The sequence below is a fragment of the Cimex lectularius genome, unplaced genomic scaffold, assembly GCF_000648675.2.
Source record: "Cimex lectularius strain Harlan isolate CLEC.00 unplaced genomic scaffold, Clec_2.1 scaffold171, whole genome shotgun sequence".
Classification (NCBI taxonomy): domain Eukaryota; kingdom Metazoa; phylum Arthropoda; class Insecta; order Hemiptera; family Cimicidae; genus Cimex; species Cimex lectularius.
Window position 1 is genome coordinate 993,882 of NW_019392711.1, and position 14,850 is coordinate 1,008,731.

The following is a 14,850-nucleotide window of genomic DNA, read 5'->3' on the forward strand; positions in this document are numbered from 1 at the left end:
GACAATTAACATTTTTTGTTTGTATTTTCTATTTTGTTTTATCCAACTAACAAAAATAAGAATATATAGGTTAATTGAATTAAAACTAATAGAATAAAAATAAACTACAAATATCCCTATTCATTTTTGAGCAGTTTGTAACGATAAAAATATATTTAGATTGAAATAAACAACAAAATACGAGTGTCCGGCTTTTTGTCTTTGAATATATTATAGTTTTACAAAAATGTTTAAAAAATAACATTGAACTTTTTGTGAACAATGAAAATTGTTTCATTGGGCTTATTTACACTGTATTATTAGTATGCTTAGAGTAAGTCCTGAGGAGCTTTCAAAGTGATTCACTAGTGACTACACCCTGGAGTGAGGTAACCGTTAAAATATGTACGTCACCTAGTTCCGCAATTTCTCAATCCACATGCATTTTTTCAGTCTTCAGTACGTATTGATAATAAAATATTGCTATAATATTTAACAAAACTAAAACAGTTCAACGAAATCATAAACAACATGGTGAATATCAGAAGCCTCAATTTTTTGGAGAAACAATGTCTGACATAAAATGGACAAGGGGTTGATCTCGTTCGTTGTGAACTCAGTTTTTAATTCATACGTCAAAAATCCCATAAATTTAAATTGGTGGATGTGGTGGTAAGTGGATGTTCGTATTTTTTATGTTCAACGCTATAATAATAATTTTGAAGACTTGATGAAAGGGACGTTTTACCCATCTATCAACAAAGCTGGGCCGAGCCGAACGCTTTCATATCGTAGTTGAAGCAAATTAGCGCCCACTCGACATTTATGTAGGGTCAGCGGGTAAATACATACTTTTTATTTGCACCTTTGATTCTTCCAAAAAAATGTTTTATTTTTCGTTTATCTCACATATTATGAGGTACTAACTACCTTCTATGTCAGACCCTCGCCAGTCTCTATAAATCCCAAATCTAAGTAACTGTCGTGGTGCTTTCGCTTCCTAGATATTCTCCACTTCCACTGGCTGTTTGACCTGTTTCTATTCGGACACTTGTAGAAGTTGAGCATGCTGGATCCTGCTGTGGTGCTTCATCTGAAGGCTGTCCTTCATTTCGCTTGTCGTCAATTACAATTCGGCGCATTCCTGACTGTGTAGGTGTCGGAGAAACTGCGTGTTTCTTCAGAGATCCTGGCTTCAGTCATTGATCCATATTGGAGTAAATTGACCGATCAATGAGAATAACAAAAACATCTGCACCCCAGGGGTTGATATGACCTCTTCTGTACCTAAATGTCAATATCTAAATGTATTAGCATTTATCGTACAACATTTAAGCAAGCCCAAAACCCTGGTATAAAATAAAAATATAATAGCATAACATAAAACTATAATATTGAAGACTGTTATAAGTTCTATTGAAACTTAAGGAAGTCTTCAACTAAACTAGATTTTCTGATCCCGAAGACATTTTCAGATAATGAGACGGTTTGACATTTCCGATGCGTTTCCTCAGAGGACAGCTGGGTTACACGTGTAGCAGAATGCACAAACGAGCTAAGGAACAATATATATAAATAGAACTGCATTTTGATGTATAGTTTGACCGCGCGCTTCGTTCAATTCACGTTTTTTTTATTTTTTTTTTTTTCAATTTTCAGTTTGTTAAGAAAAAGACATTTTTGGTTACTGAAATAGTGGTAATATGATCTGACAGGCTGCATTCAGTTTTTCTAAGCTCAACACCCGCCTCTTCGGAAGCGGAATAGAGGATAGGAAATAAAAGAGAGGATGTGCGGCTAATGGCACCGGGCACCGGATAGTTAACAACCTTCCTTCCTCCTCCGCTCATGCACCTCGCCGACAAACGACCGACCAGTTTGTACCGAATCGTGAAATTTCTAATATCCACGGGTTGTCGTCTCACCGAGTCGAGAATCTACATTCTATCTCTTCGGCCATACGAAACTCGGCCCTTCTCGATGTAAAAGAAAATTATAATAGCTATAAATTTTCCCCTTGCTAACAGATCTTAAGCAAAAAGTCTTGAGCAAATGTCAACATATTTACCTTATATTGATTCTTATTTTTAATGCTAAAACTAATCTTACTTTAGAAAACCGAAAGAGTAGGAGGAAGAGGAGAGAGAAAAGAGAGAGAGGGAGAAAAAAGGAAAGAGATAGAAAAGAAAGAGAAAGAGAGGAGAGAGAGAGAGGGAGATGGAGATAAAAGGAGAGACAGAAAGTACAAAGAGAAGGAGAAAAGAGGAGTGACATAGAAAAGACAGAGATAGAAAGAGCGAGAGAGAGGGAGACGCAGAGAAAGAGAGAGAGAGAGACACAGAGAGAGAGAGAGAGAGAGAGAGAGAGAGAGAGAGAGAGAGAGAGGACAAAAAAAAGTGGAGAGAGAAAAGAGGAAGAGGGAGAAAAGAGGAAAGACATAGAAGAGAGAGAGAGAGAGAGAGGAAGGGAGGGAAAGGGAGATGGAGATAAAAGGAGAGACAGAAAGTAGAAAGATAAGGAGAAAAGAGGAGAGAGATAGAAAAGAAAGAGATAGAAAAGACAGAGAGAGAAGGAGAAAATAGGAGAGAGATAGAAAAGAAAGAAAGAAAGAAAGATAGATAGATAGATAGATAGATAGATAGATAGATAGATAGAGAAAGATAGATAGATAGATAGATAGATAGATAGATAGATATANAGAGAGAGAGAGAGAGAGAGAGAGAGAGAGAGAGAGAGAGAGAGAGAGAGAGAGAAATATAATTAATATTAATGATTAAGCCTGAACACATATTCTCACAATGTTAAAAATTAAAAATTTTAAACTAAAACGTTCCCTCTAAAAAACCAGGAATGTGGTCAGTCAAAAGTTTATTCGCCCTCCTGTTTTGACTTTCAAATCCGTGTTTTTTTATAGTTTTTTTTTCTCTCAGAAAACAGACATCTTCATTTCGATCTTAAAAACACTTTTCTTGTTTAGCATTAGGAAACTATTGCACGATCTTCATCGTGATTCGCGATCACGAATCCAAAGGGGGCGAAATAAGTGAAAGTCAAAGCGTTTGATTTTTTTTGTATGAAAAAAATCGGTCTTCATTCTCTTTTTCAGGTTGACCTCACAATGGAACCGACAACGTATAACTGCCGACTACGAACAATTTAGTCAAAACAAAACGGGGTAAAATAGTACTGTTTTACATGGATTTGTGCCTGGAGGCAGAACTCGCCTAGTTGTTTGAATAATGAGCGCTGCTAACTCGTTCAACAGATATAAATGTCGACTGTCGTTGAGATGGAGAGTTAACGACCAAACATTCAACATTGAGGCAATGGGACCAGAATCGTTTTAGAGTAAAGGACAGAGTTGAAGAGTTGAAAATTTTCAATTGGAATTCGTCCGGGCTTCTATTCCTGGTTTTATCAGTATCAGTTTAATCAAACAACTGCCACGAAATATTTATTGTACTCCTGCTGTGGAGTAGAAACTATAAACGTCGAAGAAAGGAGCGAGGCGAGAGGTCATCAGAGACTAGTACGGATTCTTCTTGGAAGAAGGCGTTCGAAGCTGCACACAGCTTGACAGAAAGCCCGCTAGATGGAATAGGACTGTCAACCACTCCATACTTTGATCTTTCATCTTACACTCGAAAACATTTGCGTTATTACCGTCGAACTAAACTCTACTTTTCCTGTAACAAGTATGAAAATGCCATAATGATTCTGCCTGGAAAGTATTGTTTTATTTGCCAAAAACTTAAATTTGAATCGATTTAGTCTTCAACCGGTGTTAACAAATTAATAATTTAAATAATTTAATGCCTAATGAAATGAGGAAGAAGTTCAGTTAAATTATTTTTCTAATAATATTATTGTGCAGTAATATACACATGTCATTATGTTGTTCATACATATTATTATTTTAAATTTTTTTCAGGCAAATTATTGTGGGCAGAGCGTTTTACAGTAACTACCTGGATACAAAATCAGGCTACACTTCGTACATTTATAAAGGTTTTTTTTTCTACAACCGATCACTTCCGTCAAAAGTTTTTTGATTTTTCAGACTTAAGTACTCGCTGTTGTGGTTCTCCACTCTAGGTCTAGAGGCTCAATACTCCTCACTTCGTCTTCAATCTTGGCGCGTTCTAGGGTACTCCATCCTGACAGGCAAAAAATTCCACTCAAATGATGTTTCATTTTCTCGATAAAGAAAATTCTGCCCCTTGTCTCGTTGTTTATACCAATAAATTACTTGTTTATGCTACGTTTTATATTGGGAATACGAATTAGAGATAAACATACTTAATCCTTAATCCAAATCAAAGATAAAGGAGTTTTCATTGTTTACTTTTTACGGAATTGAAAATGTTTATTCAGTCTCATTTGAATTATGAAGCAATAAACGGTTTTATTTTCATCTTTGATTTCTTAATTTCACTTTTTAAATTTAAAAATTCTACTCAGTGCTGAGGATGTTGCGCGTGGTGTGGCATTATTCATCATGGACGTTCCATCAGGTATGCGGCTATTGCCATCGGAGTTCCCGACGAAACACTCCGAGACGCCATTAGACGAAAAACTGGGTCCTACCATAGAAAACCCGGTTCTGGACGCCCTAAGGTAACAGAACCATTCGAAGACAGTTTTTTGACTGAGAATTTTGCGAAACCGGCACTTTACTGTTGTTCAAGCGATTCATCAGCTCCAGGAAGTTCGAGGTGTTCAAAATCCTGAACGCACTGCTCGAAGAAGATTAAATCAGTATGGACCGATGGTTTTTCGCCACGTAAGACGACCAGAATTGACCAGAACACTGAGTTGCCGGCTCGTGTTTGCTCGAGAACACAGCCATTGGTCTTTGGACGATTGGTCTGCTGTACTTTTTACAGATGAGTATAGATTTGCTCTACGATCTCCAGACGGGCGTGGAAGAGTGTGGAGAAGGCGAAACGAAAGGTGCGAAGCATGTAATTTTGCCCAGAGTCAATCTTATCAACATAGATCTGTGATGGTGTGGGCGGGAATTTAAATGGAGAGTCGCACAGAGTTGGTTATTGTTCGTGAGGGTCTTTGACGGCACTCGCTATGTGGATGAAATTTTTGATGAAATTTTGCCTATCCTCGATGGAATCACCGTTTTAATTTATAGACGAGTCCAGAACTTATCAAAAGATTTGTTTTCCTTCAAGAGATTTTTCTATTACGTTCGTTACTCGTTGAATTTGGTCAATTTTAGAATATCTTGTTCGGAATCCAAATTGGTGGTCAGGGATGACTTTCTTTTTTTCTACAACGAGTTTTATTTATTTTAGTAATAACTTTTCTATGAGCTTAGAGACTGTCGATAGTAGCTATATTGATCTACAGGATTTGTCCTCGCCGGTTTTCCTGTTGTTTTTTTTTACCATAGTTTTGCAAATTTCCAGGTGTTGGGAACAATAATAACATAATATGTTAGTTTAACTAACCCCTTTTTCGGCAATTTTTGAAATATTTCGTTAGTTATAAGGTCTTATCTTGGAGACTTTTTAGGAGTATACTGCGTCCATCTTGCCAGGCGCGTTAGCTAGGCTTAGACGCTTTACATACTTAACTTCAACGAGATGGGACGTTTTCCTTTTATTTGTCTCTCTTATTACGATCAAATAAATTATAAGTATTTTTTCAGACTCTACACAATGTAATCAGAGTGTTTAACAGTTGGTTATTTTCCAGACGGAATCGGCCAGTCGAACTACGTATACCTGGAGACGATTGTTGAAGAAACATCGGACGACCTCAGATCCGAATCGGATTATTCTGAAGCCGGGGGAGGTTGGCCGGATACCGATTCAGACGCAGACAGCGTAATCCATGTGCCCAATGCTTTAGGTAATTGCCATTTTATTAATAATTTAAAACAGCTTTTTTACCGCGGATTGATAAGTTTCGCAATCATATTTAATTAAAGACACTTCACTTTTTCAACCATTCATCCATGTTTTCTACCTTTTTCGGTTGTTTTTTCTTCATTTTCTGTCAAACGAGTAATAAATATCGCAGTATTTTTTACATTTCCAGTTCCCACTGTATTGTTTATTATTCAGAAATCGTGAGATGCGTTCTGGTGTCACACGAGACCGCATCTCACGATTTCTGAATAATTATCGATTAACGGTCACTAATCACTACACATTTCTATTGTTTATACTGCTTAGTGATTTTCATTATTTTGCTCTTCCCGTATTCCATTTAGTCTCGACTGGAAGACTCCGAATTGGGATATGTGGTCATTTTTTTCTTCTGCTGTTTTAAAATCACACAACTCATATTTTTATGATGTATTAATAATTTATTTAATAATACCTGTTAATTGAAAAATGGTGGTGATATTTTAAGTTTACCTGTTATTAATTCATATAATTAAATGTGTCGTGTATAGTGACCATTCTAAGGCGCTCTCAACACGACTGACAAGAATGACACATCTACACGGAAACAAACACTTTGAGCCCTGAAGATGATCTCAATAAAGATCGAAACGTTGCACGATAAAGAAAATGTTTGTCTAAAACCTACGTCAAACCAGACCGCATGTCACGATCTCCGAATAATGAGATTATTCCAATTAAAGTTGGAATTGGGACTAAGAACAGTCAACTATCAAGATACAACTTATTCTGAATTTATCCAAGTGTTTAATTTTGTTGTTTTTAAAAAATTGATATTTGGTAGACTTGTGATATTATCCTTAAGAATTTTGTAAGTTTATTTATCTTAAGATCTTTACACATAATACCTGAGATTTACTTATTAATATGTAAAGATTTGTCATAGAACTCACATATAGACTTTATTGAATAAGAGATCTATGTATATGCTAATTCAAAAAAGTAGATAATTTATTGGGTTGTCCGGAAAATAATGCAGGATTTTAAGTTTTCATTAAAAAAAATCTATATAAAATATTCTGTTTACGTTTACAGGATTACTCATTTGTATGAATGTCAACACTTATTAATCCTCTTCCAAATGATATTGTTTGTTTACCTCTGTAGCATTCCGCTACTTGGAAATAATTCAGTCATCCTTATAATGTCAAAGCGAGAATTTCGTACGATTTTCTTTTACGAGTTTAAACTCGGCCGAAGCGGAGCCCAAACGGCTAGAAACATTAACCAAGTCTGGGGCGAGGGTTGTGTTAATGAGTGCACTGTGCAAAGGTGGTTTAAAAAATTTCGGGAGGGAGATTTCAGCCTTGAAGATGAAGAAGGTCGTGGAAGGCCTTCCTCTCTTAATGATGATGTTCTGCGATCAGTGGTGGAAGAAAACCCCAAAACAACTGTTCGAGAACTTGCAGAGCAACTCAAAGTCAGTAAAACGACCGTCGCTGACCACCTCAAGGCGATTGGAAAAGTGAAAAAACTCGACAATTGGGTTCCACACTCATTAAACGATCGCCAAAAAAATCAGCGCTTTGATGTTTGTGCATCACTTCTTTGTCGAAACAAAAATGACCCATTTCTGGCCAGAATTGTTACATGTGACGAAAAGTGGATTCTGGACAGTGGCTCGACAAAGGAGAAGCTCCAATACATTTTCCAAAGCCCCCAACTCATCAAAAAAAGGTAATGGTTACGGTATGGTGGGCTTCATTTGGTTTAATACACTACAGCTTCTTAAATCCTGGCGAAACCATCAATGCTGAATCATACTGTAACCAAATTAATACCATGCATCAGAAATTGGCAGTAATGAAGCCCTCTTTGGTCAATCGGAAAGGGCCCATTTTGTTGCATGACAACGCTCGACCACATGTGTCACGTGTAACGTCACAAAAATTATTGGAGCTTGGCTATGAAACTTTGCCTCACCCACCCTACTCTCCGGACCTCTCGCCTACTGACTACCATTTTTTTAGACACCTGGACCACTACTTACAACACATAATATTCAAAAATCAAACGGAACTGGAAAATGCATTTATTGACTTTATCAATTCTAAAAATTCTGAATTCTACTCAGACGGAATTAATAAGTTACCAACACGTTGGGAGAAATGTATTGAGAGTATGGGAAATTATTTTGATTAAAGAACATTGCTTTAAAGTAACTAGTTTCTTTTTTTTTGTTTAATACCAAAATCCTGCATTATTTTCCGGACAACCCAATAGTATAGCCTTCTAAGTAATTAGGCTGTAACATTGCGATTAATCTGATATAAATGTGCGTAAATGTAGGCCCTGAGGAAGGAGAAACTATATCAAGGAAAGTTCGACAAAAGAGACTATTGGCAGTTGACTATCACCAGTACCTGATTTCCTCCCAACATTTGATCTGTAGTCGATCGTACATTCAACAAATTAAAAAAATGTGTTTCTGAAAGGGCTCAGAAAAGTAGAATTGGGTCTTGCTGCAGTACTTTATTATCAATCTGTGTGCCACAGGGTATATTGGTTCTCAGTCTTGCTCGACATCCTGACCCCGGATGAGGATCTTTTAAGACCGCGCCTAGCACTAGGGCCATATCGCTCTGGATCGTTTCTCAAGAAAGGAGCTTCCGTCTACGGTGGGAAGTGCAACACCGTAGGTGTTTCTTTCTGCAGGGGTAGGTCGGCAGACCGCCCGACCAGCGTCCAGACAATCTACGTAGTGCCACGATCGACAGAGAAGGCAGCTCTATCGAGTGGAGGCACACCCCTAGCGTAGGTACCTTCGACAGACGGGCAGGCAGTTTTTGTTTAAGTGGAATACTACCCACCGTCCAAAAGGTAAAAATTTACCCCCTGGTCTACACTCAAGGAGTCTCACTACGTACCACTACGAATCCGAGCTCAATTGCAAATAGACATGGATAGTTTGCGCCCGTAGTTCAGTTATGCCCGCACAAAGGTCAGGAGTGTGCCTGATTCTACACCGTACATTAAATGTTGCAGGGACCGAAATCAAATCATCGCCGATACCGAATTAGAATCCATTATATTTAGTGGTCTATTGACCAAATTACTTCTTTCAATTAATTAATCTTTTTATGTAAAGTTTTGGTTGAAATGAAAAAGTTAGTGCCACGAGCGGGAATCGAACCCACGATGTTCGGCCAAATACGCCGCTGCTTTACCACTTGAGCTATCGTGACTCCCATCCAATTTGAAAAATGGCAAAAAGGAGGGAAAATTCGAAAGGTTGTAGGTTGAGATGGGGAGTTGGTGTCCGAATGGATCGAAGTCACGGTAGCTCAAGTGGTAGAGCAGCGGCGTATTTAGCGCAAGGTCGTTGGTTCGAATCCCGCTCGTGGCACCAACTTTTTCATTTCAACCAAAACCTTACATAAAAAGATTAATTTGGAATGTTTGACGGGTATGGTATGGTATGGTATGGTAGAAAAGGATACTAGGAAGCGGGGTTTGCACTCCCCGGGCACTGCAGCCTTCTGGCTTATTGTACCTTCCCAGTTCCCTAGTTTAGTCAATAGACTCAATCCTTCTTCTCAGAAGCATCAAGTCATTGACTGTTATTGCTGCAATTTGGTTCCCTGTGTCTTTTTCGTACGCTAGGTTAAACCTCCATTGAGCTGTTGCTTCGGTACGGTGTACTGAAGGCTAAAGTTAGCCTGGATGTCCTCTTACAACGAGGAGGAGGAAATGATATCAGGGGATATGGGTTGGAATGGATTGAGTCAGGGTGTATTAATTCGGCTGGGCGATGGGATCGCCAACCCCTACGCTGTGCCACAGGGTACAGTTTTAGGTCCTTTCTTTTTTATTATTTACATTACGATTTATTAAAATTGAACACTGAATTGAACACCGACTCTCAAACAAATAGCCATGGGCTTAAAAAGCGGTGACGCGCAACCGTTAAGCATCACTGGCTGATCTAATCATACCCAATGACCCACCCAACAGCTGTGCTCCTTTGATCCCTTATCATACTTTGTTCGCCCTATATGCCGCATGCGAATTCTTTCGTAAACCTACAAAAGATTCTCCTAATATGGATGCCAGTCCCCTTTGTTGTTCCACTAATTTTACTCCATCACTAGAGAGGCTGAACACTAAAATTCTGTCGATGCTACACAAGAATGCGGAGTATTGAGATTATTATTAGGAATATCGTACCCGTTTCCCTCAATCAAGACCATCCTGTTTGATGAATTGTGATAATAAATTTACCAGAGTATGGTGAGTCGTTTCCACTTTTTCACATTCTTTCGGTCGATATGCACTCGTTTGTAATTTATGTAAGCGAAATAATTTTTCAAATCTTATTTATTAAAGCAGATATAAAATTTATGGCGTAAGTTGGGAGATGCACTATTGAATTCAGCGTCAAAAAACAACCTACTACAAACATTTCTCCAAGATGTCGAGGGTAGTCTACCAATTTAAATTATACATTGGCGTACAGCAGCGCTATTATATCGCTATTTCTTGATTGGTGAAGATAATTATCACCATATAATTATGAGTTTTATTTCATCGTTAGGAGAGAACTATTTTCGTAATGTCGGATGATATCTGTTATGTTGATATTGCTATCAAATACCATTAACTTCATTATCAGAGTAGATGGTGTGATATATTCCGTAACATTTTAATTTTTAAAATAATTTTTTTAATGCAGAATCTTACACTGAAAATATATCGAACTGATCCAGTAAAACTTTTATAAATATTTGATGGAAAGATGCATTTAATTTAATATCAGGGTTTAAAATCTTACGACTAACAAAAGTATTGTCTAAAAATCATAGTTGTTGTTTTAATTCTACATTTATTATTATATAATTATTAATTTAATATTTTGTAGTTTACGGTAGTTTAATTTTTTATTTGCACTGCTGTTTCTGAGTTAGGTGAGGCAACGAGTTCTCGGAGATCAGACCGATACAAGCAGGCGTCCCACAAGGGGATCTTGGTCCCATCCTTTGTATCATCTACACTGCTGTCCTACCTGCCCACCCCAATACCATCATCATAACCTGCAGACGATACTGCAATTCTGTCCTCTAACTTCCTTCCCAAGCTACCTCCTACCAAGAACGCCTTGAGCTTATCGAACCCTGGTACAAAAAGTGGAAGATAAGACTGAATGAAGGAAAATCTACTCAGTCTACGTCCACATTGGGAAAAAAAATTGCCCTCACTGTACATCAACAACACAGAGATAACTACTTCCACACAACTCAAATACGTAGGGCTATACCTATACAGCACAAGTTTTAAAAGAAACAACTTAATAGAAGACTTGGATAACTACGAACACTCCTAGGAGCAAAATCCGCCTTGACTGTCAACACTTAACTAACCTTATACAAGACTTTACTGCGACCATTTCTGGTTCTGCCAAGGCATCCGACATCAACCGCATCCAATCCTTCCAATCAAAAGTCTTCAGACAAATCGTCAAAACACTTTACTATGTTACTAACCTCACTGTTTGCAACGACCTCAACATTCCTTTTGTCAACGAACTGACCCGTTCCCGATTCCAAAAGTTTCACACCAACATCTCGATCCATCCTAACTCTACTGTTCGGTCCCTCTCGACACATTCTCACCGAGAACCCACCTTAATCAACGATGGCCTCGAAATCTCCTTCCCCTTAATCCATCAAACCAAGTGTCAACATAGGCCGACTTTTCATAGCATGTGTCCTCCGGATGCATCGCTGGCATTAGTGCTAGTGATGTGACCGTGTGAACGATGAACAGTGCTCTCAATTTCTATAGGCTAGAAATAAATTTTAAAAAATACATTAATACAATTTGGGTTTACTAGCAATATACCCATTGCTATTAATTTGACAGCTACCATTTTGTTAATATAAAAATAAAAAATAACGGGTTTTATATTCTTAAAGTAGAAAAATATAATTTTTCCTACTTTTTTAGATATGCTGATTGTTTTTTCATTTTCTTTCTCCATTTTAGTTTTGTGAAAATTACTCAGATTCAACCTTTCATTCCTTCTCAAAGCTTCAAAACCGTTTGATTATAAATATGTCCATTTTTTAAGTTAAAGGTAATAAGAAAAGCAGATTTAATAAATTAATTTTGTCATTTTTTACTTGTTACACATATCGTTAAAATTGTAGTAATAACTAATCTATTAACAGACCATGTAGCAAGTTGAACGTGATATTTTTAATAGGTCTTTTTATTTTCTTGAGCAATTCATCATAATTTAGTGTTAATTGTGCGTAGGCCTTGTTCATTAGTGGCCTACCGTTAAAGACACAGCTTCAAATAAGTAATGTTTTTAAGAAAGTACAGTTTTTTCTAACTTTATAAAGAAAAAATAGTTTTATATATTTTTATTTTTCATTTTTCTTTCGCCTACTCTGGTTTAACTTCGGCATGAAATAATGTGGACATTATTTTGGGTTAACAATCATTTAATCTATTACGTTATTTACGAACTGACATTACCTTGCAGTCGTATAAATATTTTATTTTTATTCTCGTCATTACATTTATTGTAATTGTTCAATTGCGCATTTATATTGAAAAGACAGTACGGCAATGCGATGATTATTAAGTTACGATTAACTAGTTTGGAAGTCTCTAGAAAGGAGGATGACAACATCCAACGATTAGAACCGATATTTCTCACATATCTGGAAAAAAGGGGAGAGCAGGCTGAAATTTTTCTCTTATGGGATCTCGATAATCCTATTTTGAACAGTCCTGAAAAGTCCAGAACATCTAATGGGCGAGATTCCTTTGCCGTTTATTTTGACCCCTATGCAGTGGTATTCACTTTCAGGGTGAGATCGACTCAAAAATAGGGCTCAGTGTCAATATCCCCAGGACCCAAAATAAATCAGCGCCCCTTTTGTCCCTGCCCCCCGTGGCTACTCAACATAAACGATGCCCCGGAACTAAGTAAAATCGAATAGCTTTTTAAAAATAACTCAAAACATAAGAGACGAAATAGTAGAGCACCGTATTTCAAATCTTTTATTAATTGGAGTGATGCTATACAAAAGGAGTGACTGAAATCGCAGCATTACAAACAACATATAAAAAAATATACTTCCATAACAAAACCGCTTTTTCAATATTGATAAGGAGAAGAAATAAACTTTATTCAATAAGAAAAATACATATAAGAGCCGTATCTAACATCGTGCTCAGCTCAATTACAAAAGTACAATTACAATTACAAAGTTACAAACATGTATACATACATACAACTTATAATCAAAATACAGTGTATAAAATGAAAACATACAGTTATGTTTAACAATACAGATGATTTAATAATAATTTTTCAATTAGGGCAACTGGTGCTATGTTGCAATGACAGGACGTAATGAAGTAGACGGGTCTTAAAACTGGAAAGAGAAGTAGCGGATAGAGTAAGGAAGGAAATTCCATAGGCTGGAGTAAAGGATGATAAAGGAACGATTGAAAGCAGTAGTTGTGTGTTTAGGAGGATATATATTAGAAAACCTAGAAGGAGTATGACGGTTGTGTCCCGAAGACTTAAAGGTTAGGATATCATATACATTGTAAGATATTCTTTAGTAAGGGAAGGAGCCAAGGAAGTATAGGCTGCGGTGGGAAGTGCATAACCACTTCAAGATAAAGTAAATATCAGTCACATGAGACCTCCTTGGTCAACCGAAAATAAAGCGAACCAAACAAATCATTAAGCTCTTAAGTCTATAATAGTCAAAGTGTGGTAGAAGGTGACTGGCACGACGTAACTGATGGAGAGTGGAAAAACAGCAGCAGGAGATTTGGGAAATATGACGTTTGCAAGATAAGGTCTAGTTTAATTCCAAGGTTCTTGATATTGACAGATAATAGGATGAGTGATAATGTAAAGGATAAGGTTAATTTTTGAGTCATCTTCAGCTTTGCGACATGTTCATTGAGAAACTGTTTGTATAAAAGGCTTAGAAGCCACATTCCCTTCTGGAGGGAACGCACTTTAAGCCTAGTACGCACTGCGATTCTTTGTCGCAGAGCTGCATCTGGGATTCATTTTCTTGCGTCCAGAACGCTGCGCGACAATGAATCTGGAATCTGGTGGGTTGCGTTTTAGTATTTTTTGGGTTCCATCTTAAATTTAGGAGTCTTTACTCAATTTTACTAAACATTGAGTCACTACGGACGTGAATCAAACCGAGCGGACCTCTCTACCATTCTCGCGCATTGTTTATTTTATTATTTAATTTTTTTCACTTTCGTTAAAATGTGGATTCCACTGTACAGTTACAAATGCAGCGATTGTGGGACGTTTCCTCAGAGGAATACAAAGACAGGGGAAAGAAAGCAGACTCTGTGGCTGAGTTAGCCCAAAAATATGAAGTTAGGTTTACATATGAGTCTCCTCTTGCGAGGAAAAGTAGAGCGATTGCTATTGGTAGCAGGAACTAGCACCCTAAAATTCGTCACCCTTTTCAAAATGTGTGGTCCAACCATTTCCAAATGACATTCGAAGTCGGCTGGACTCATCTGAACAAAATTTCGGAATCCCTTCCGCTTCCAATCTCAATGTCAAGAAGATCGTGCCCTTGGTTATTAGACGATCCTTCAATATCCGAATCCACCTACGTACGCTTTTTTTTTTTTTTTTTACTCCATAGAGCTACGTAAAGTGGTACAGCAATCCCCGAGAGCGCGGTCTCGTTTGACATGGCTCAGATTCAAATTAGATGCGGACACAATTTCCGGAGCAACAATGTTGCGAGGCAGAGTCTGCGACATGTATCCGAGTGTCCGAACAAAGAATTCCAGGCGTACTAGGCCTTACAGTCGTTTTCTTTTTCTTATCTTATTTATTTTTGGGCATTTTTAACTTTGAGACCTTTGTCAACGAAAATAATTTCTGGTTGGTTTTGGGCTGGTCGTAGAGCCTGCTGGAGAATACGCCCGATTTTTA

General features: G+C 37.5%; 1 protein-coding gene across 4 annotated transcripts in view; it reads left to right on the forward strand.

The window, feature by feature from the left end:
* Positions 1-14,850, forward strand: part of LOC106667553 — a 148,180-nt gene that overhangs the window by 63,551 nt on the left and 69,779 nt on the right. For 3 of the 4 annotated variants that reach the window (XM_014395578.2, XM_014395579.2, XM_024226367.1), the window contains exon 3: positions 5,692-5,847. In XM_014395578.2, the coding sequence (XP_014251064.1) occupies positions 5,692-5,847 (156 nt within the window). Of the gene's footprint in view, positions 1-4,896; positions 4,933-5,691; positions 5,848-14,850 lie in introns of those variants that run through there. The other variant, XM_024226368.1, reaches the window with a different exon arrangement.